General features: G+C 45.3%; 1 protein-coding gene across 2 annotated transcripts in view; it reads right to left on the bottom strand.

Moving 5' to 3' along the window:
- Positions 1-22,803, bottom strand: part of LOC144137938 (sodium-coupled monocarboxylate transporter 2-like) — a 33,165-nt gene extending 10,362 nt beyond the window's left edge. For both annotated transcript variants that reach the window (XR_013315764.1, XM_077669970.1), the window contains exons 1-10: positions 22,495-22,803; positions 21,537-21,782; positions 20,329-20,394; positions 17,637-17,688; positions 14,034-14,101; positions 11,377-11,534; positions 10,331-10,471; positions 8,831-8,960; positions 3,055-3,143; positions 1,061-1,170 (exon numbers count right to left, since the gene is read on the bottom strand). Coding sequence is in view for 1 of the 2 variants with exons in the window: in XM_077669970.1 (XP_077526096.1) it covers positions 1,061-1,170; positions 3,055-3,143; positions 8,831-8,960; positions 10,331-10,471; positions 11,377-11,534; positions 14,034-14,101; positions 17,637-17,688; positions 20,329-20,394; positions 21,537-21,782; positions 22,495-22,599 (1,165 nt within the window). In the remaining variant the exon portion in view is untranslated. The remainder of the gene's footprint in view (positions 1-1,060; positions 1,171-3,054; positions 3,144-8,830; positions 8,961-10,330; positions 10,472-11,376; positions 11,535-14,033; positions 14,102-17,636; positions 17,689-20,328; positions 20,395-21,536; positions 21,783-22,494) is intronic.
- Between the last annotated feature and the right edge of the window lie 280 nt (positions 22,804-23,083).

Here is a 23,083-nt window from a genome sequence, read left to right as displayed (position 1 = left end):
GTTTTAGTACCGTGACTACACGGAACAGGGATTACGACAGCGGCGACGATAGGAGACACCCACAGCCCCAGCCTCTAAGTGGCTTCGCCCCTAAAAGGGACGACACCGGTTCTTGTTTCGCTGGTGTCGGGCACCTTTCCGGGCTCTTGTTTTCAGTTCGCGCTTAAATTTGCAATGACGTCTTCTCACCAACTAACTCGTCCCTCCATTTTACTTCAGATTTGTATGACTGTTCCCGCGAAGCTGCTTTATAGTGAGCCAAAACAGAAACTTGCAACCGAAGAAAAAGCAGGACTTGTGTTTTAAGTGGGATTGGATTGGATTGGAAATGCAATGAGTTTTGAACATGATAAATCTGCTTGAAGTAATTTCTACCAAATATCGTTTTTTAGTGAGCAGCAGCAAGCTAGAATCACGATTGAGTGTTTGCCACTGATTTGTTCAGCTTGTGTCGAATGCCTGCCATCTTTTGTTAAAACTACTCGTCATCACCGCGTTTGTGCATCCTATGGAATTTTAAAGATTTTTTGCGCAGTTCTTGTAACGCGCATGCCACGTCTTTTTGCCGTGAGGCCATCGCTGGCGCCGTCACTTTGTGTTAACTATTACCGCCAGCACACTAACTAGCTATCACGTTCACCCATACGCATCATCTTTTTAAGTGCATCCTATTACACATCTCTCCGGAAGACCATCGACGAACCTTGCAGAAATGAATTGAGTAAGCTGCGGTTGTGAGTAGCTCTGCGCAGACTGGTGTGCGAGTCAACTTTGCTTCACTTGAAGAAACTAAGTTCAAGCAATGTATGGTTTACAATTACCAAGCACACTGAGCATGGAAATAAAAATGTTTATGTTTTACTTAGAAACGTACATTTATCCGTGCGCACTAATGTCCTTTTTCGTCTTCTAAAGTCAGACCTTCTGGATAAACTGTGCAAAAAAGAGATGCGATAGGTATTGCACTAAAACCGAAATAAGATTACGGCTAAGAATAAAAGTCACATTCTGATAAAAAACGCTCAGACCAAAATAATGACTGGTCTTTTGTGCAGCATACCTAACAGACGCATGACGTAGAGGGCAGTCCGCTCATTTAGCTTGGCATGTGGCGCAACGATGTCGATGTAAAACGTGGCTGCTTGGGAGTTGACGACCGATGAGACGGTGCTGTTTTGAAATGTTAAAACGTAGGCGTTCTTATTAAAATTCTATTGATTAGTTTTTACAATGGTTTTTTTTGTGGAAAGGCCATCCTTACAACCAAAAATACCACTAAAAACTTCATTATGGCAAAAGTATACACCGACTTCTCCCAGTTGCACAAGTTCCTTGTTAGGATAGCAGCATAAAGAATGCAGGCGAACGCCCAGGACATAGGCTTGCATGTCACCAAGCAAGCTGAATATTTTTTTAAGGTTAATGAACACTGAAGTGAATTCACTAAGTCCGATTTGTGGCTGCTTTGAGAAGTTGACCCCCAGTTATCTGACATTTCACAATTTATCATAACTCTAGAACCACTGAAACCGCCCTAAATGGCGTTGTCCCATAATTAGAAATTTTTGATTGCCATGCCAGTTCTCAGAATTTTATTTTCGTCAATTTGAAAGTACAACTGACGTTCTGTTCGGTGGCGCCGAATTTTATAGATAAAACATGTTATACGTGTGTTAAATTTGACTGGGCGGATATTCTATTGCGTCGACATACCCGACGTACTCGAATTGGCAGGGCGAATTATATGAACAAAAGGACACTTCTCAACTCAGTTTCTTTGGTTAGGAAGGCGTGCGAATGGACAACAAAACTTGTAGCATTGCCTACGCCGACAAGAATGTATTCTGGGAACGTAATTACACCATTTTTACAATTCACATTAGTGGTACAATGAATCAATCAATCAATCAATCAATCAATCAATCAATCAATCAATCAATCAATCAATCAATCAATCAATCAATCAATCAATCAATCAATCAATCAATCAATCAATCAATCAATCAATCAAAGTTCTTTATTGTACTGTACATAAAGACATCTGCATGGAAATATACAGGTGGGACCCCAGAACCCAAGAATGGGCTGTAAAAGGGGTCCCTACGATAAATGAGGTGATCACAGTCTGTTGAGCATTTTTTAAACAAAATACATTCTCCTGGTTTGGACAGCCGCTACAAAGGCTTTCAATGAAATCAGGGATATAACAACACGAAAAATGTACAATCATAAAACAGGAGAACGGTCATTGGCAAATGCAAAAAAAAAATAAATAGAACAGTTTGGGGCAAAAGCAGAAAAAAAGGGAAGAAAGACCATAATGTGAAAATAAAGATAAAAGCTGTTGCAAAAACAAAACTCTGGTTATATAAACACAACTACAAGTCTGTACGTCAGTCAAATAACATAAACAATTGTGCTTTTAGTTGTTTTTTATACATATAGAACGATGGTGTGGATGTGACGCTGTTTGGGAGGTGACGCTGTGTGGGAAAATACCTCTATATCTAATGATAAAATCGTACGTAAGTCTCCGAAGTAGGTTTTATAACGCATAACTCACTGATGAGAAACAAGATATTATTGTTGGGGGTGAAAAACAATGCGCGAATGGAATAAAATCCGGAAGAAAACGCTCACATAGAAATATTTGGACATAAAAAGCGTGTACACACGGCCCCACGCACGCACGCACACATGCACGCACACGGAGGCACACTAACAGAAGCACGCGAACGTTCACACAGACGCACGTAGAGGTGCCCCAAAAAGTAAACCGAGCACGGGTTGGAGATTTTGAGTGATTTCTCCGCCATGTGCCTAGCCAGCAACCTCTGAGTGACTTTTCAAGAAAGTCATTCTGAAATATAATCGGGCCAAACATATTTTATATATTCTGGTAGCCGCATAAAATGAAAATTATTCTAATGTCACGAAGTCGTGCTCCGTTTACTTTTGGGGGGCCTGTACACACATACAAGCGGTATTTTTCAAGGTAAAGCTCGGAAGCTACAGCTATTCCGCGGGCGGCTCAAGTTGTATAATATGACATACCTGGTGGTTGCCCCAACAAGTCCAGCAAGAAACAAGCCCCGCAACATTACCATGTCCGATAGGCTTTCTCTTACGTAGTATGGAACAATCTGAAAAAAAAAGAGAGAACATTAACAAATATACTGTGGAAGTTACCAAGAACACATAGCAGCCAGCAGCTGTTTTCCGGGATCGAAACAGCGGCGATAAATTTTGTCTGCTCATCAGGATGCAAATGACTTTCGGCTGCTGGTGGTCAAGCTGAACCTTCGTTTCTTGTCGCTTCGCTCATTCGGAGTGTCGCCGCTGTGGTACCACGTGACTAGGCGAGGGTAGAAAGGCTGCTTCGCCAGCGCTTGGTCCCTCAGTCCCCTTATCGCGGCACGCCAGCTTGAATGCCTGAGCGTGTTCTTCAGCTCTAGCAAAGCGATGAATCCAGTGATCAGGCAGATATAATTAGTCGACAGGCTGCGATATCTCAAGCAAAGGCAAACGTTTACGAAACAATGTGCGCATATCCGTTGCTTTCGCTCGTAATAACTGGGTTTAGAATTGTTAATCCTCAGGCATTCTTAGTACCTTTGGTGGCTGCTACTTTGGCGAATGTGGGGCTTCTTCAGAGTTGCAATTCTCCGTTACAAACAGGCTAAGCACAGAAACTACGCAAAATGTGCGTTGTTCCATGAAGGGAGGGTATCTCGCTCTAAACAAGCCAAAATGTTATCAAACGATATGGCTAAAGCGTTACCTATGCTGATGGAACAAAATCGTGAGCGCGACAGGCAAACGTCTAGTGTCTTGGTAGACAACAAAAAAGCAAGTCCTACAAAGTTAGAAATAAAAATACCATGTAATTTTATCCTAGTTACTGACGCATTTGTTTCTCCTGGGTAGAGCACTTGTCATTTGTTTATGGCACAGTGACTGCTTATGTGCCCTATTTAATAGTGGCATTCTACCTAAAGCAAGAAAAACAAACGAGGCTCGCGTTCCCCTGTTCTTCCTTGCAGTGCAGTGTGACTAGTGGTCTGTATTTGAACTACTAAAATAACAATAGTGTTCATGTTCTTTTTTTTATTTTGCGCATTATTATAGTAAAAAGGCTTTTCTCGGTTGCGTTATTTCATTTAGGACAAAAACTGCCATGTAAAGAAACCTTTGAAAAGCCACCGTCACTTCCACCACCGGGCATGCATCACGTATTTTCTGAATAGCTTGCTGTGGTACTACGAGCGTCACTAGCTTGACACGTTCTCCATGAGATGAAGCATTTCCCAGTAATTCACGTGAAAAAAGATTGGTGAAGCTTGCACTAGGCCGCGCAAGGCTTGATCCATAGCAAAGCTGGATGATTTCTTTCTATGTAAGCATTGACAAACCAACGCCACGCATTGCATTAGGCTTGATATTGTTTATTTACATGTTGCATCGACGCTTTGAACTGTCGTGGTGTAGTCATCGTCATATCCACCTATATCATCGTCTTCCTCATGCATTACTGGCGGGCTCGGATCGTTTCGTCCACGGGCTTTGACATTTTTCTTAAAGTGGAACGCGCCAGCACGCGCTAGAACCGGCGGCAAGCGGCTTCGCGAACTGGGCGTCCGTAGCGCGAGCTGTCTTGTGCTCCCCCCTTTAGGTGCGGACGCACGTGAACTGACTCCTTGGTTGTTTTTTTTTGCGAGCGCCACGAGCAATCCTGGACGACGCCGGGCGCTCCTCGTAAAGAGCGTGCTGACGTGCGAAGTAAACTGTGAGAGTAACTATGACCAGATGTTTTAAATGCAGAGCATTTCAGTAACTCACGATGTCACCCGCGTTGACGTCCGTAGTCCGCACCGCACCCCCCCCCCCCCCTACTATATAAAAATATACTATCCGGCGCCCGGTTTAGATCCCTCGACCCTGCGGGTGGAACGCAATGTACATGGTACTCTACACACTGCGCCACAAAGCCGACACAGAATGGGACAGTACAAACGCGCCTTATATCGATGAATCATTCAAATTACTGCTGACGAGCGCTCTCTCGTCAGCAGTTGCCACAAGTGCAACAACATTAACGTAACGCAAACTACTTAACGTCGTGCGCCCCCGGAAATGCTCTGCATTTGATCATGCCCCTCGCGAGGGGGATGTTTCACTGCGTCTTCTCTCGGTCGCGGGACGCGTGGCGCCATCTGGCGGAGGCGCGGCACAACTCGTAGCACTTTCTTTGAAAAAGCACCCTTCGAAAGAGCGGAAAATATGAAATAGGGATGACGCGCTTTCGAGGCAATCCGCCGACGCGGCTGTTTTTTCTTGTTTGTCTCACGGGAAGGTTTTAAATAATTTCTGAAAAATAAATCTTTTTGAGCTCTTCGCCTAATTAAAAACAACTTTATATAATCTTATGACATATTGTTTTTTGGAGCCGCTGGCAACTTCTCAGCCTGTTCATGAGCCATGCCAAACACGCGTGGAACGTTCCTAGCCGGTACGTGACGAACCGCTCGCTAAAGCGTGGCTGACCGAGACACTGACTGCAGAATTTCTCCAGAATAAGTATGAAGGTCTGTACCTCGTACGCCATGCGCACCGTGCTTAAAGCTTTAACAGTCTCAGTGTACCGTTAACTCGCTTCAACAGTAGCACTGACTGCCTGCCGCTGATTGTACTGCCCGCAGTATTGCCTGCCGCTGATTATATTGCCCGCAGTGTTGGCCTTTCATCGATGTCATTCCTACTCTTTCCTCTTTAGCCGCCGCTCGGGCTGCAGACCCGATTATACAGCGAGCACAAGCGGTCGCGGGAGTCAAGTCCCGTCGAGGCACACGCACCTGGCGCGCCACGCTTCTATTTATCGTTGTCAAGGCAACCTGGCTAATGTGATGAAGACACTTCTCTGTACTATGAAACAGCTCTATCCGCGTGCTATATAAACTCTGTCATCTTTTGATATTTTTTCGCTCGCTGGGGTGACACAGTGGCGCAAAATGAACAGAATTCTGCAAACATTTTGTCGACATGCCCCTTCTATTGCACGCGCAATAAATCTTCCCTGCTAACACCATCCCCCGGCACATAAGAGAAACTTCCCCCACGTTATTCAATCAAACTTGCAGTCCCGTGTTTGGCAGTAAGCGTTAGCCAATGAGCTATATTGCGGGTGCGCAAACATCAGTACGTAGCACGTATATGAAAAAGCCCCTCACACCCTACTCAATTGCACGCTCGTACGCCCCGCTACCCCCATGTATGTCGGTTATAGTTCCCTAAAACATTAGCACTTAAATCTATTAACCTTTGCACTAAAGCATGTTGTGGTGTTTTGAATAATGTACATCCGAGTACCTGCCAGTGTGCGCGATATCAAAAAAAAAATTCCCGTGCCTTCCCGCGAGGGGAACACGAGTAAATGCAGAGCATTGGGGCCTCAGTACTGATTGAAGGCAGTGTTGCTTCCATCGCTTCTTCCGTGATGCTGGAGTAGCAGACACGAGTAAACGTGGGCACGAGCGTCAACCAAGGAAGGAAGGAGCAACGCAGTGACTCAAACACGAGCGACCGCTAGCCGCTATATTTGCAGCGCAGCGCGCTCTCCCCCCCCGTACGCACCTGTTACGCCGAGACCGCGACGGAGCGAGCGGGCTGACTACGACGCATGCGCGCGCCAGCTGCTGTTGAGAGAGAGGAGGGAAGGAGAGGCGCACCTGCTGCGGACGCGGAACTGTTGACACCATCCGACGCAGGAACAGGCGAGGCTAAGAAATGCTCTGCATTTAAAATCATAGTTTCGCTTGACAACCCCATATTCCTAGTGTGCGGTGTTACGATTCAGCACGCCGTTACCCTTTTGGCGGGGGCTGCAAGTTGCGGAGTGCTCCGGTGCACTGTAAGAAAACCTGCTCGTGTAGGTTACAGCTTGCCGGGGAACGGATGGCGCGTGGGCGCCTCGCAGTCGGAGACTCAACCTCGACGGCTGCTAGACATGAAGCAAATGGATCTTCTTGTAGAGACTTGTTCCGGTGACACGGATGCTGCCCCCGAGGTCTCCACTCCCCTCTCTCTAAGGCTGAATGACCGCCGCTACTGCCGGCCTTGCGAACTCTGAAAGAGTGTTGTGTGTCTGTACTATTTTCTGGCCCTGTGCACAGAATCATTGGGAAAACCGCGCAGCCGTTACGGCACTTCTGAATGAATAAAAACCCGCCCTCTGGGGGTATAGTTCGAATTGGTTTTGCAGCAGAAAATTCATGCGGTCGCTCTGTCGAGTTCTGCTGGAATCTCACCCGTAGGGTATCGTTCCTGTGTTGCTTCGGCTCATCTCTCGTAATGCATGAAACCAGTTAAGTTTGCCTTTGGGTTCTTGTCGCAACCTTCAACCCAGCAACTTTTGCTGGCCGCTCACCACCACACTACCTCACATGACGGGGGCGACGGAGCCCGGTCCGCCGACGCCTTCCCGCACGTAACAGAGGTCATTGTTTTATCACCACATGACGAGCGAGTCAGTGGTTGTATTTGTCTGGCGTAATGCCATTCAAAATACGTCCTTTGGGTTCAATTTCTTTAAAATAACGTACGAAGTTTAATCAATATCCACAAGGCATTATACTGCCGGCACCCCTGCCGGCAATGTCATGAGCCATTCGCCATGAAGAGTGGTCTTACATGATTAGTCTGAAGCAGTGAGCGTGCTCCCCACGCGGAACTAGCCCACCCACCCGGCCCGTGAACTGTACCGAGAACCAATGCAATTTCACAGCCTCGGGTGTAGGCTGAAAACGGTGAAAACATTCTACCTGAATGAGGGTGCCGAAATCTTAAGGGCACATGTCAGTTTGTTGGGATCGTGTAACCACGGATCTGTAATCCCACCCCCACCAACCCCCTCTCCAAATATACCTAGATCTTTCCCTTGAGATCTAGGTGTTTTTTCCCCTCTTCATTCATCATTCCTATGACATTACAGGTTAAATTTAGGTGCACTGTGAAACGGTAAAAAAATTAGCAGTGGCTTAGCTCTGCTATGGCAGGATATACGTAGCGTGAGTTAAGGTTCAGGTGGTTATTCTTACCTTACACTTACATGGTTGTCTAGGATTAGCTTGATTATCATGCTTACTGCTGCTTCAATGACCCACACACGGTGTACGCATTATGTGACAAGCGGCTCCGGCACAGCGTCACCAATCGCCCCGGAGCTAAGCTGGTTCCACAGGCGCACGCCGGGGTTGCTGCGACGCACAAGCCATCGGTTGCACACCCGGCCACCCCTCGCATGACCATCAAGTGGACCGGGCCGCCACGTGCGGAACGGAGGTCGGCGAAGACGCTTGGCGCGTTGGCGGTGTGAGAGACGCCGGGCAGCGAGACACGTTCTGTGCGCCGTGTGACGTCACTGCTCCTCGCGCATGCGCAGCACGGCTCTCCACGAGCCACGCGAAACAGGTTACATGCATCGTAATGTCAACCTTCTCCCCCTATCCTCCTATTCCTATGTATTCTTTTCTCCCTTTCCTGCCCCTCCCCCCCTACACCAGCAGGCGTTCCGGTGTCCGCCCCCTAGGCGAGACAAACTACGCCTGTTGGTGGCTTTTCCTTTTCCTAAGTACAATAAATACATACATACATACAACCTCGGGCAGTGTAGCTCACGCTACAAAAGTACTTACCCCGAGTATTAGGCTTCTAACCGACATAACAGACACAACCGACTTATAACCGACATAAATACTGCTATGCACCATTTCCATTTCCGTGCAACTCAGCCCTGCAATGATGTTCAGCGAGAAATTTCCGTGCTACAACGTACTTGGTCATAACTCTTGATAGCCCCATGCAACACCGGGTCGCAGTCTCGGTACCAGTATACAAAAGCTGCTCCCGAACTTGCTATGAAGGCGACGAAGAAGAGGAGAGACGCCGCGCCACCCATGGCTACCCTGCGACCGTAAACAAAAAAAATATTGATAAATACCAATATGATTTGCTATAAAAACTGCATAAGAAATACCTACAAAAATGGGCACCCTGTTTGACCAAGAAAGATTGGGTGTGAGAGAGAACTGTAGAGGGGAAAACGTTTGACACGAAATTTAAATTTTGACCCGCACTCATGAATACTTATAAGGTGGGTATGACCTTATAATTAAACAACTATAGTTTTTGTTGATTGGCTGATACGAAGGTCACAAGAAAAAAGTTCTGTATTCTTTTTTAGTAAGGCACATCGTCCTGATCTTTAGGAATGGTGGAGAACAGATCACTGTATGAGTGACTTGTGCAGTTGGCGTGCGTTCGACGCACTTAAAAAGAAAGATAGATGGCAGCCTATAACAGGATAGGTGGCTATTAGGTGAGCACCTGGAATGTAGGCATTTCCTCTCTATGCAAGTGGTTACCGAAATTAATCACGATTCTCCTGTATTTGAGTTAACCGCAAACTAGGCTTTCTTTGCGCGCACTTCTCAACGTAATCTATGAAGACTCGTATAGCTTTCTATACAAAAAATTCTGCCTCTGTTTAAATCTAACACGTTGTTTATGCATGGTTTCAATGTTAAAAGATATTTTAGTGCTTTGGGGACGCTTCCCATCGTACGAACTGACGTAGGAACTGAACACGAGCAACCAAACAGAAATATAGAACAGAGTAAAAAAGCGATAGAGGGAGTAAGACTCGCCCCAACTAGGTATTTTTATTATATAGTTGTCTCCAACAGCATTCAAGTTGCAGTGTTAGCCATGTGGCCAAGCCTGAATGCTGCTAGGTTTTTAACCCTCGCCTAAATTAACTGCGCAAACCCTAGCGGCTTGAAAGTTGCCACAAGAGAAGGGGATGTTTAACGTATTCTATATTAACTTATGGAGCCACCCACGGGCCACACATGCTGTTTACGTTCAAATAACACAACGTAGTGCAATAAAACAGCGTAATGTATACAAGGCCTACCCGAAGATAACCTTGTACGCCCCGCCCTTCTAATTATTCAATGTTATTTTCGAGCCCCCTCGCAGCACTTTCCTTTAGACGTATACATACATGCGGTAAATGTTAACTACACGCTACCAAATATCTGCATGAATTCATTAGGTGCTTATTGAACACATATCGGCCAGAATACCATTTCTGTTTTGTCTTTTAATGCCACTGCCTTTAATTGACAGGAGCACTTTTCTGAGTGGCTGCGTGGTGACAGACCATTTGAGCTTTTGTAGTCAACATTACCTTACAACATTCAAATGATTGCCAAATGTCATCGTTGGCTGAAATGTGACTAATATACTAATTTCGTAGAGCGCAAGTACCAACCTTTTCGCATCTCGTAACGTCCTCGCTGCCATGAACCTCTGAACAGTCATCTGATCAAACGCCATTCGGACGAGGTTGTACGAAAGCCCTCCTATCACGCCACTCCAGAGGTTCTCATCACTTGTGAAGTCCAGTTTGGTGCTGCGATATGCGCGAATATAAAATTGAATTACACTCTGTTAAAGGAGAGGAAACAAATATTCGTCGCTATATATAGCGACGACGAATTTGAATGGTTCAGCTGTTGTCCTAAGAAGCTGCATGGGTCGTCGAAGCTTGAAATGGTTGCTTTAGGGGCCACATGATGTGTCCAACTTACTGTTGCATACCTGTGCTCACTGCCAACGGGATTTTTCCTCTCCGCCCACACCATTTTTTCCTTCACTACGCCACATATCTTCTGCATAATAGTTTGTAAGTTGTTGCTGAGTGGCTAGTATTTTACCGAATGTTTATTTTGGTTATATTTCGCTTTTCACGCTACATATTTGGTAGCCTACACGGGGTAGCCTGACCCGCGCCCAAAAAATCCGTTGCATGCAACTGGGGTTCCTTTTATTTTGTTCGCACCAAAGCATAAACATTCCTAACATCAAAAAAGGAAAGGAGATCACATTAACATAAACAAGAGTAGCACAGCACGTCCGCGGTTTTCCGGCAAGCAACAATCATTGTGTAACATAATGGTGACGCAGTTTGTTCAAATAGTCTAATGACCTCCTCCAGCTTCTGTCCTCTAAAAAAAGCTTTTCCATGCGGTCTTCTAGCATGCCCACTTGCACTGCTCTTCTGCTCCTTATTTACTATAAACCAGCTCAATATTGTGCTTTATTGCAGGTGCAGGTGCAGTAACTGGTCAGTGCGAAATGTGGGATGTGTGGTTAGGCCGAGCATTCTTCACTTTGAACTACAGTGACCTCTGCTACCATTTCCGGTTCAGGAATGTTCATTGCTCCAATTAAACCGTCTGTGTGAAGTTGCTTGACATTTTACACTAGAACACATCACTAATTTGTTAAGCGCTTTAGTCACATTGAGAAACTTACCGGAACATATATTCTTTGAAGTTGAAATCCCTCATAGTTCTCAGAGGCGGGCTGGAATAACTCGAATCATACAGAATTTTTGCAATCATCGTCAAAGGTGAGCCAAACATCACCAGCGCTTGAATGCAGTCGGCCCACACAACACCTCGTAGTCCGCCCTGTCGCAGAAAGGAAGCAAATTATTGCGCTCATATAAGCATCATTTATCATGGTTTGTGCTCGCTTTAGGCTGATTAATCTCTAAAAATCTTAGTGGAGTCCTGGGACAGACTACATTCTTTGTTGAAACACTTCCCCAATCAAAACTGTTGAAAACATCAATGCGATCCTCTCGGGCACCTGATGATACGCCATTGATGGAAACAAGTTATTCATTGCCCACGATCGTACTTTCACTCGATGTGGGGTTTAAATTTTGCCTGGTGTTTTTTTAATTATGTCAGAACGATCAGTTACGTCCGTTTCGCGTCCATTTTAATCAACACGTTGTTTAGGTTCCTGAATCTCTGCAGTGCACAACAACCCCGACGTTCGTGAATTTTAATTTTTAGGGATTTACACACTGAAGCTGCACCTGGAATATGAACAGCGCCTTAGTGGAAAAGGGGAGATGAATTTCGACCACGTGGGGACCTTTAACGTGCGTCGAAATCTCGACACAGGCAATTGTGCTGGGGCCTCCCGTAAAGAGGCCGGTAAGCGAACAAAGCTTTTGCTGTGCTTGTTTGGCGTCATGTCCTGTCATCTGTTTCCAGCCAATAAGGACTCACTCGGAATGGGCCCTTCGAAGCGTACCTGGAACCAAGAAAAGTAGCCATTTCGGCCGAGGTGTTCAACTGCTTGAAATGCGGCGAAAATGAGTTATTATCCCGTTTTTTTAGCTAGCAGATAAGAAAACAAAGAAAGCAAAGAGCGAACCATGTCATAAATGCACCTGCGCCTTGTGTTACCACCGACTCAAGGGAATGCTGCACGGCCTGAAGACAAACTTTGTGTCACTTGACTCTCCTTGATCAAGGAAGCACGAAGAAGCAAGCAAGTGCGGCAACCATGTCGGATTCGAAAGCGCAGTCAATGAGCAAGAAAATAGGTGAGAAGTCAGCACGAAAGTAGAGGAGGGGAGTACGGGGCGAGTGTAAGGGCGTGTGAGAAGGTTGCGACAAGACGTTTAAAATTCGGTTGGCACTGATCGTGAATATTTGGTCAGAAAGGGAACGTCGCAAGGCTACCGCCGCTGCCTGCCAGAAATTAAACGAAAATAAACGGCTCAATTACAAGGCCACGAAAGAACTAGGCTCACATAACACCCCATTCTAGTAACCACTTTTTTAAGAAAAATATATCCCTTATACAGTCAAACCCGGATATATCGAACTCCCAAAAAACGGTCATTAGTTCGATATATCGTATAATTCGATATATAATGTTTAAAGAATTTGAAAATGCACAGAACGTACCTCATCACTAACTGTTGTTTACTTGCAAGATACATGCTCCGCATCACACTAGCGCGAGAAATAGTCTCCGATCTTCTTTTGCTTCATCATTTTCGAAGCATTGTTGAGCACACACTTTTCAACATTGTCAAGTGACTCGAAACAGCTGAGCCCACAGCCTTCTATTGCCGCGCAGTGGCGGCGAAGAACGCTCAGCGCGTGAAGAGCATCGGAATATGGGGGCGGGGCGGAACTCGTCGAGTCCTCACAGTTGAACACAGATGAACAAGGCGTACCGATGCGTCGTCAACCGCGAAAACACGAAAAGGGAAGCATGCGTAGAAGCGAGGGGAGAGAGAGCCCGCCGCGCGAGACTGGCGAGACAGCGGGAGAGTGTGGTCCAACCACTATTTCCAGGGGGTGGCTGTCAGAGCGAGCGAGAGCGCGAGCGCTTGGGCTAAGTGACTTTTCAAACTGGGGGAGGAGGCGTAGGCAGCTCGCCCAGCTGCCGCGCGGGAAAGCCAACTTCGGGGGCAATCTTGCGCTGCCGAAGTTCGATATATAGGTTGCGGCTGCCTTTTTTGTTCGATGTAGCCGTACTTTTTTGCTATATATTCTCCAGGTAACATTATAGTGCACAATATATGGGATATATGGGATAATTCGATGTAAACGGGTTCGATATAGTCGGGTTGGACTGTATAGATAACAACATGCAGAAGTGCGGCCTAACGTGGACGATGAGATACATCGAGGGCATCATTATGAATAATAGTAAACTCGGTTTTCATCAAGACGAATAAAAGCCACATTTCATCTATTTGACAGAAGTCAATGGGGAGAAATTGTGAATCAGAAAAGCACAACTCCGGAGGATAGAAATTAGTAGTACGGGCGCAGTTCGGTGCTTTAGCTATGAGCTCCTTGCAATAAACGCCGTGAATGCAGGTCTCATCGTTAAAGGCAGCCGTTAGAGGCAACGCAATTTTTTTCAGGAAATGATCGACCGATAAACATTGAATGAGTCAAGCAAAATATTTTTCGCTAGATTTTGTGCTATCGTTTGGATACTTCGAGAGAACGGTGCACCTTAAGGTATGTCGATTATGAAGGGGAAAAGATAGGTTGGGTGTTTGCATTTTTTTGTGATGATGGACCTTTATAAAAATGTTTTGCGAATGGCATAGAGACACTATGGCGTAGGGTAAAAAAAGCTCTTACCAGGGCTGTGTAGATAGTTCCAGCTAGTCCAACAGCAATGCTTGAGTATATTAACGGGCACTGAAACACTGGAAGGTGAAGTGAAGGCAAGTTACCACAAGAAATAGGCTCTATTTGGATGTACAGAAGAAGCATATACGGGGCGAAGAGAATACGCCGAAAAGAACTCTTTATCCACGCACCGTAGTTATGGTGGAAGTTTTAGGACTTTCTTGTGTCAATGCCCAGTTTAAACGCGGCCACCCAACACCAGAACGCATATTGCATGATTTCACATTGAGATAATTGGCTGAGTGATTTAAGGGCAAAGCAAACATTGCATTGCTTCGAGTGCAAAGCAAAGGCAGTAACCTGTTGTCAGTCCATTATTTGGGGCTACTAAACCCAATTTCGAGGTACATGGGCTTAATCTTCGCTCTCACAATCCTTATTTCGGTGCCAGCGATCCACGGACATTTTTTTAAGCGTCTACTTACAGCGTTAGCAGGCCCATTTTTAACCACACCTATAGAAACGTGTAGAGTGGACATTCTTTTAACGCAAAACAGGAATGTGCATAAAATATTCTGGTTGATTTTGTACTTTCAGTTTATCGATGAAAATCAAGCACCATTGCTTGGAGCGGACTTTTTAAGCATTTCCCAGGAGCAAGTGCTAAACGAAGATAGCTAAATAACATCAACGATTGCTTCTAAAATAAATCACATGGGCCCAATATGCGTTCCATTGTGCAACATCTAGGTTTATCGCACATTAATCAGTGCATTGAGATAAGTCCTCTGAATATTGATTACATTGATAGCTGTAAGTACAAGTCAGATGATTTAATTACTCATGATTTGTACATTCGAAAGCATCGATGTTCAATTGAAAGACGTATAGTGCTCATACGAGTGGGCATGTTCACGTCGCAGCCTGAGAGATTTAGTGACTCAGCCGGGAGCTTCTGAAGGGAGACGTAATCGCCACTAGCGAATCCTGCGGTGTGTGGGATTCGCGAGTTATTCCTTGGTAACGTTAACGTTAAAGCCAAATGAGAATTGGTGAAACGGCTGTGAGCTTCTGACGGTAGCTGCAATCGTGTGGGTAATCCATCGGAGCAGGTATGTGTTATTTATAGTGTTTTTGCTTGAGCTGCATCATGGCCCACTATACGGAAGCTACCGAGTTGAACGACTAAGGGCCGCATTCTGAGTCTCTCCTCGCACACCACTTTCTCCCTACTCGTCTGAGGGAATGATTCCGCAATGCTTATGCACGGGGAAATAGATTTCAAGGATCTTCTCCGCTCGAGGCTCGAGTGGAAGGAGGACTCTGAATACAGGGTAACAGTGAACTCATTCCTCTGAGAGCCCACAGTTGTTGCAGTAAATAAGTAACTTCACTGTAAATTCTGATTTCTAGCTAATACATGCCTGCATAAACTATGCTTGGGCATAGAAGCCGGCGCGTTGATCCGGTTCGTGAACAAAGCGCGCCATATGACAATGCAGGTGCCATGCATATCGACCATTCACCCCAGATAAGCCACTTTTAAGGGAGACCGCAACTCCAGTATGGGTCCTGCATAACCATTTCCTGTACACGTCTACTGTAGAGCTCTTCCAGAGACCTATTCGATACTGAAGTTGCCCGTTCTTGCAATCTTTATTGCGTTTTTTTATTTAGCCGTGTAAACAAAATTTCTGTTTGCATGTTACTTGCGCGTTATCTTGCATAGTTGTCTAGAACTACTCATGTTCCCGTTTTTTATGTGGATCATGCTTGTCCGCTCCTGCTTAGGGTTTCTTAAAGGGGCCATGCAGACAAACTGCAAGTTTGTTTATTCAAAAGATTTGGTGTTTTATGCTGCCCCCAGAACGTTTCTGGCACTAAGCGATGCTTTAGTCACTGAGGAATTAATAAATTTATGTTAAAATTTTGATTCGCCCTCCAAATCGTGTGTTTTATGTCGTCTGCAATGACGTCACATGTACGGGTCTTCAAGTGAACTTCAGCCTGCAGCGGGCGGCCGGGACTTGTTTGCCGTCATTTCTCATAGATGGCGTCACCATACTGCTCTATACCGCTATTCGCATTGTGTTTTTTTATTTTGATTGTAGGGTTTAATGCGCCGACGCAATGCAGGCGATGAGGCGCGCCGTAGTGGAAGGCTCCGGATTAATTTTGACCACCTGGGGATCTTTAACGTGCGCCGAAATCTCGTACACACGGGCGTTTTTGCGTTTCGCCTACATCAGAAAAGCGGCCGCCGCGGCCGGGAATCGAACCCGCGACCTCGTGCTCAGCAGCGCAACGCCTTAGCCACTGAGCCACCGTGGCGGGTCGCATTGCGTTTTTACCGTATTTGCATCTGGCTTGTTTTTGTTACGGTAGGTAGCAATTGTTTCGTGAAACATGGCGCATGTTCGACAAATGGGGTCACTCAAGACAATGTCGCTTACGCCAATCAGCCAGTGTCGTCTGAGACAACCCCAAAGCGCCGCACTGCTATGCAGCTATAACAAGCATAGTGCGCGCAGTACGGACAGCAGTGCGCACTTGTACTTCTATGTTTACGTTCACTTTCGTAACTTCCATCGTTTCACCCGACCATTCTTACTGCTGTAAAATGAATACGCATTACACTTAAACAAGTAGAGCTCGTTCTGCAAGCTTATAAGCCCTCAATACCCTCCGTTTGCTTTTCCCGGCCTCAGCAAAGCGCACGGCTGTGCATATGACGTCATATGTTCTAGTGCGAGAAATGAGCTGGGGAGTCGCATGGTCATTCTCTTTTTTCCTAATTATGCAGCTTATTTGAGCGAAGGTTTGGTTAAACATGGTGTCAGTGTTATTCTAATAAGGCAATCGTTCGAAAAAACCAAACTTGTGTTTTCTCTGGGTGGCCCTCCTCCTACATAACGCTATCTTTACATGGCTCTAATACCGCATAGCTCACATGGTGTATAGTTGATACTTTGTAAAACGTCCCTGTTTTTCTACTAAACTTATAAGTATTCCCCAAGGTGGAGCACGTTTCTGCGAAAATAAATTTGACATATATCGGAAATGCAGCCATACGGCTGCTAAGGAAAGCTATACTGCTTTTTCAGAAACTTCGAGTTCAATAAAAACTCGACCCGGCTAAGGATTCGAACCCGCAACCACCGACTATATAGGTTAGTCACTCTACCAACTGAAGTAAACAGAAGGCTGGCCGTTTGTATCACGACAGCGAATTGATTAACAATTTGAAGTGAGCGACGAGGGAGGAATCCTGGACAAGGAAAAATTTTATTTCATCTGCGAAGTTTCTGAAAAAGCTGTATAGCTTTCCTTTCTAGCCATGCGGCTGCATTTTATGTGCATGTCAAAGTTTTCTTCGCACGTCCGTGTTTTCTGACCTAACACAATTAGGGAGTTTTTCAATGGCGTTGCTGCTCCCTGATGATTAAGTTGTTCAGAGCAGAACATCAATTGTATAGTTCAAAGGTGGAATTGCGGATTTTGCCTGTCGGGCTATAGAAGGAGTCTTTACATTCTCGATATCAACATGCTCTTTCATATACTTATTTCTAATAAAAGTGTACTTACAAAATGATGTCTGAAATAAATACGTACGAGTTGATATTCCGACGGCGGCACTGTATATTCCCACGGCACCGAGAGTTTGCTGTAGGTGCGAGCAAAATCGAAAGGTTAACACCAGCGCCTTGTCACATACCATCAAAATACTGGTAATACAACATTTCAAAGAGACAAAATTTTCTCTGTGTCTGGATTTTCGGCCCACGATACTTAAAGAAGTCCCCTAAAGTGATGTGCACTTCCGTTTCACAAAAAAAGCCATGTCTGGCTCTCCCTAACGGAACGTAACGTAAGGCAACCTTACCCAACATAACCCCACGAACAGAGAGCCATAATTTAAAACACCGAATACTAATGTAAGCCAACAAATTATAATTGAAGGTAAAGATATAGGGAAAAAAAACGGGATAACAGTCGGACTCGAACTCCCGCCCTTGGTATTAGGAAGCTATGACGGAACGTCTACACCATTGCGGCCAACACTTCAGCTGGTCTCAGCCGAATTTTAAAAATTCGAATGCCGTCGCACAGGACACTAGCAGTGACTTTAACGCTGAGCTGGAGCGCCGTGGGACGGAAATATAGACTCTGCGTAAAAATTAGCAGTACAGTTATGCCTCGTTAGCTCGAACTCGGATGTCTCAAAATATTGGTTAAGCCGCATTTTTTTTCGTGGTCCATTTACCTGCCGTAGGCGCCTTGTATCCACCCCCTTTATCTCGAATTGTTTTTTTTCCGGAGACTGCGGATATCTCGAAACTTTGACAAAGCCGACAAAGACAAAGTCCGCTACAGAAAGCTGATAAGACCCCTGTTCTAACGCTTAGCTCCCACTACAGGTCGAAAACGGTCATGAACGGCAAGTTTCAGGTGTACGATGCCGTTATTCCCGCTACTGGAATGCCGTCCGAGGCCTACATTGTTAGAGAGCTGTGGACAATACAGCTTATCACGAGGACTAAGAGGATCCTGGAGAATTGCCTACCACGACACAATCAACAAAAGTGGTCCGCCTGCTTCGCAACAAGGTAGAATGTGGCGGTGGCGACCGACAATGATGCGATGCATTGAGCAGCGCGAGAAGGCTTTTCTGGGACCAGATGCGAACTCGAAACAGGCGAGCATCACCCAGCGCTTTATTCCGAATAATAACATTCGTTAATTTATGGGAAATTTTTCCCCTTTATTACGAAAGCTCCCCTGGGCAGTGGGGCTTTTAATAACGCCATTACCTCTTATTTCAGTGACCGGGCACACATTTTCGGCATTTTGCTTAAAACTCGAAACACCTCTTTTCTGGACATTTTCAGCGGATTTTATGACTTCGAGTTAAGGAGTGATTAGTGTATTTGTTCGCTGTGCGAATACTAGTGCTAATTGAACTTTGATGCCGCCTAATGATGAGGACACCCAGGGACCAAGAACTGACGTAGTAAGCCAGGAAAAAGTGTTGAATTATTTCTTCCGAACAGCTCGCATTGCAAGTAGATTTTGTTTGGGTGCTCAGTGTTAGGCTTCATTGATTAGAAACTTCAGGAGGTGCTGAAAGTGAATTTCCTCATAGGTGCTTCAAATAGGTGCTTCAAAGATGTGTCTCGCACCAAGAACGGGCATACTTCAACCGCAGATGGATGACCCATTGAATAGTCGCTATGCAGTCGGCTCACTGATAACCTAAAGTCGATATTTGGAAGTTTCGGTTGATTGGAAGTTAGACGCGTGTCCAGGCAATTTTATTCGCAATCCCATAGAATACATGGCTTGATAATTAAAATCTAAAACTTATTACAACGGGTAATTGGAAGTTATTTCGAATACGAAGCATCTAGGTGACCGTCCTTTGTCGATAAAAGTCAAACTTTTCAAGCGCAAAAACAGAGCATTGTTCTGTGTAGACGTCAGCGCCATCACAAAGAAGGCAGCACGCAGTTAACAAAGCGACAGGCCAGTTCAGCCTCGCATCAGCGTATGCATCCATCTTTTTGGAGGTTCTCAACCTTTTAGTATTGTTTTTATGCACAGTGTTCTGTGAGCTCTTTGTGTGGTGCACGCTAAGCCTTAGATTTTTTGGATATGTCTCTATCTATCATGGCAACGCGTGTAGTATAGGCTCGACTTTGCGACGGAAATCACTATTCGAAATTTCGAAAATTTAAAATATCGAAATTTCGATAACTTGAAAATTTTAATTTTCGAAATTTTGAAATTTGGGAATTTCGAAATTTCAAAATACGAAATTTTGCGGGTCTCAATTCCGAAAAGGGAAATCAAGATAGGAGACATGCTGCGGACTTTTAACAATGCTGTTCTTGTGCACTTCGTCTAATTGGAAGTTCGGATAATACGAAGTTTATCGCAGTCCTTGTGGAGATAGAATTAGTAGGAGTTGAGTGCAGTGGGCAATGAGCGAAGTGTGTTAGAAAAAAATTTTGGAATCAGTTTGAAAAAGTGGAATGTGGGATTTTTGGCAAGCAATACTGAAAGAGCGCATCCTCGAAATCAATATGGCAGCTCGGGAATGCTTCTTTGGAACTATAAGCGAACTCGAAACAGGTGAACATCACGCAGCGCTTTCTTCCGAAATAATAACAATTCGCCTTGTAATGCGAAAGGTCAATCTAGGAAGCGTACGCTCGCATTTACAAGAGTTTTTTACAGTATTGTTTGTCACACGACTTTAGAAATTCAAATCAGATGACAAAATCGTTTCTTGTACGCAACTTACGCTGAGTGCGAAGTACACGATGCACGCCGTGATGCCGACCTTGTTGTTGAAGCGCATGCGGAGGTACTTCAGTGAATTTAATGGAAGAAGAACAAGAAAAAAATGCCCATTAGGAGCAGTCGCCTTCGCCACTCACACTTTGTATCGACCCGATTTATAGTTCGGGGCCGAATGAAATGTCTGTATTGTTGGTGCCTTAAGGGCTGCAAAAGCTTTAGTCATCGGATGGAGGCCATAGCTATATTCAATAATGAGCTAAACACAGCAGGAACTCAGCTCAAATTTTAACTGCTGGCTACGCTGTAGCTGTACTGCCATTGCACGGGTTTTAGAGAATTTTGCTACAAACAAAAGTAATGGGGTGATAGCAGTGATATTGCCCCTAATGGCACCATCGGCCACATCCCGTACCAAACGTTTGCGGAACACAATAAACAAGAAACATTTTTAGCTACCATGTAACTTCTCGCCATACTTGTTTGCAATATTTCGTGGTACATCGCATGACATCGGAGATAGGGTGGGCTTGCTTAGCACGTCAAAAGAGCGGGTCATACGTTCAAAAAGTGCTCAAGATATCTTAGAGCGCCCTTTCAAGGGTACATCACTAATAAACCGGTTAATCAGCCGTCAAATGCACTAAAAAGGCTATTTGGGCTTGTTGGTTGAACATAATCAGGAGACGACAGCACAGATGGAACACGGACAGAAATTAATGCAACGGCATTATTATCATCATTGCCAGTCAGACCCAGTAGTCCAGACCCAATATTTGAAGTGAGGACGTTGAAGTGAGCGGCTGGGAAAAAAGGCGAAGAAAAAGATGAAGGAGCAGTTTCTGTGGACGCTATATATAGCTGGCGGTGACAGCGGACTTACGGGCACAAGTTCGCCCTCTAAATAAAGTGCATTTTCCCCATTGCTACAAACCCCAGCGCTCACTTCCACCGTTACAAGCGTGTGTGTGTATATCACTTCCTTTCTGTCCGTGTTCCAGCTGTGCTTTCATCCCCTTGTTAATCAGCAGCCCATCTAATGGGGATGAACTTCTTAAAGGCGTTCAATGAACTACAAAAACTCGTGTTACTTTTTTGAGCAATATACAGGAATTGCGCAAGCTATTGGGAAAGATGATGATGATGATTTGAGATAAATGGCGCAAGGCCCACAAGGGCAAAGAGCTACCGGGAAAGAGCTCTTCAGCTTACCTGAAATACGGATGGCACTCCGAGTTGGTACAGCAGCGGTACAAGCGCAACAGAAGAGAAGGCAGCCACAGCCGGGGTGGGGACCAAACTCCATATAAGGTTGAATCCGTGCGCGTAGTAGTGGCCGACGAAGCTCACCACTATAACGCCGTTCGCAATTGACGCCAGAACAGAGAGGACCAGCGCTGCAGCTGGAAGGCTGCGACCGCCTAAAAACTCCTCGAGTTCCGAATCCCCCGGTGCCGCCTGATGTAGCGTGCATGAAAGCTTTGGTTAGAAATCAAATGTGAGCGCGTTGCTTTGTGCATAAGCTGGATTGTTTAAGCGGCTATCAAGGAAAAAGACGTTTAGTTGTTTAAAAACACCTCTCTGCTTCGATAACAATGATACCAATTTTATCGCAAGGTTCTGAAAAATAATGAGCACAAGGGAAACACGTGAGGCAGTGGTGACACCCCCGCCACTTTCCGGCAATTTCGCTATGACGTCACAGAATTTCGTTTCTGCGACTGGCAGCCCCTAACCTAAGCCACGTCCAAAAAACGCTCGCCCTTTTCAGCGCAATGTAATGCGCAACTAAGGATAATCTGACTACAGACGCAAAAACCATATCGGGGTCTATGGACGTGAAAAAACGGCGTGTCACGCAGTTCGGTTGGCTGAGACGCAAAATTCCGTGATTCTTTAAAGTTATTACGACAGTTGCGGCAACAGTATGAACGCGGCATTACTGTTTAATGAACGTCCCACTTTTCATGTCTGGTGGTCTAAATTACAACTAAACGTGCTCAGCACATCGGTTTCTGTTTATTAATCATCCTTCTTGAAAAAACATTGCGAACTAGTGATCCGTGGTTGTCGCCTTGTGCGCTCAATTAATTTTAACGTATTACGGTAGAGTATGACAGCGTGCGCAAAACAAAAGAATTACGCATAGTGTGGTAACATGAAAACGTACCTGACGTCGCCATTGACGGGCGAAGGAAAAGTACAGGCCGGTTATGTACCCCAGTGCCGTCAGTATGCCAAAGACTGCACAGTCAGCGGTGTCCAAACTCTTCATCACTGTGACTCTTTCTTCGTTTCTTGCGCAATAAGTTCAGTGATTCGCCGAAACAAGGGGTCTCACTGTTGGGACATTCGAGCTTTGCCGACTTGTAGGTCACCGTAAGGCGAACTCTATTCAGCGTTTTGTTCCAGCTGCTGGAACCGTCAAAATGTTTCCTGATCACCTCTGTGCTTGTCCTAATACCGATCGCGTGACGCGTTCTTTCGACTTTGATAGCGGCAGATCAGAATGCGTTTGCTACCCTTATATGTGGTTCATGTGGGGCAATTCATTTTTATGTTATTGTCGACGATATTTCCAGCTGTCTGTTGGGCAGCTTGCACATGTGTTTGTAGCTCTAGGACTGCTGTTGGGTTTTCTCTTTCAGTTTTTGCGCCTTGCAGTTACCTGATTGTTCAGCAATGTTTACGGCTAAGGCTGGATATCTGGAGGGAATTATAATCACAGCTACCTAACTGACTAGACTTGGGGAAAATCC

Source organism: Haemaphysalis longicornis, unplaced genomic scaffold (assembly GCF_048455015.1).
Source record: "Haemaphysalis longicornis isolate Haplotype H1 unplaced genomic scaffold, Haemaphysalis longicornis Haplotype H1 scaffold_5, whole genome shotgun sequence".
NCBI lineage: Eukaryota > Metazoa > Arthropoda > Arachnida > Ixodida > Ixodidae > Haemaphysalis > Haemaphysalis longicornis.
Note: the sequence above shows the minus strand (reverse complement) of the source record. Positions and strands in the feature narration are given on the sequence as shown.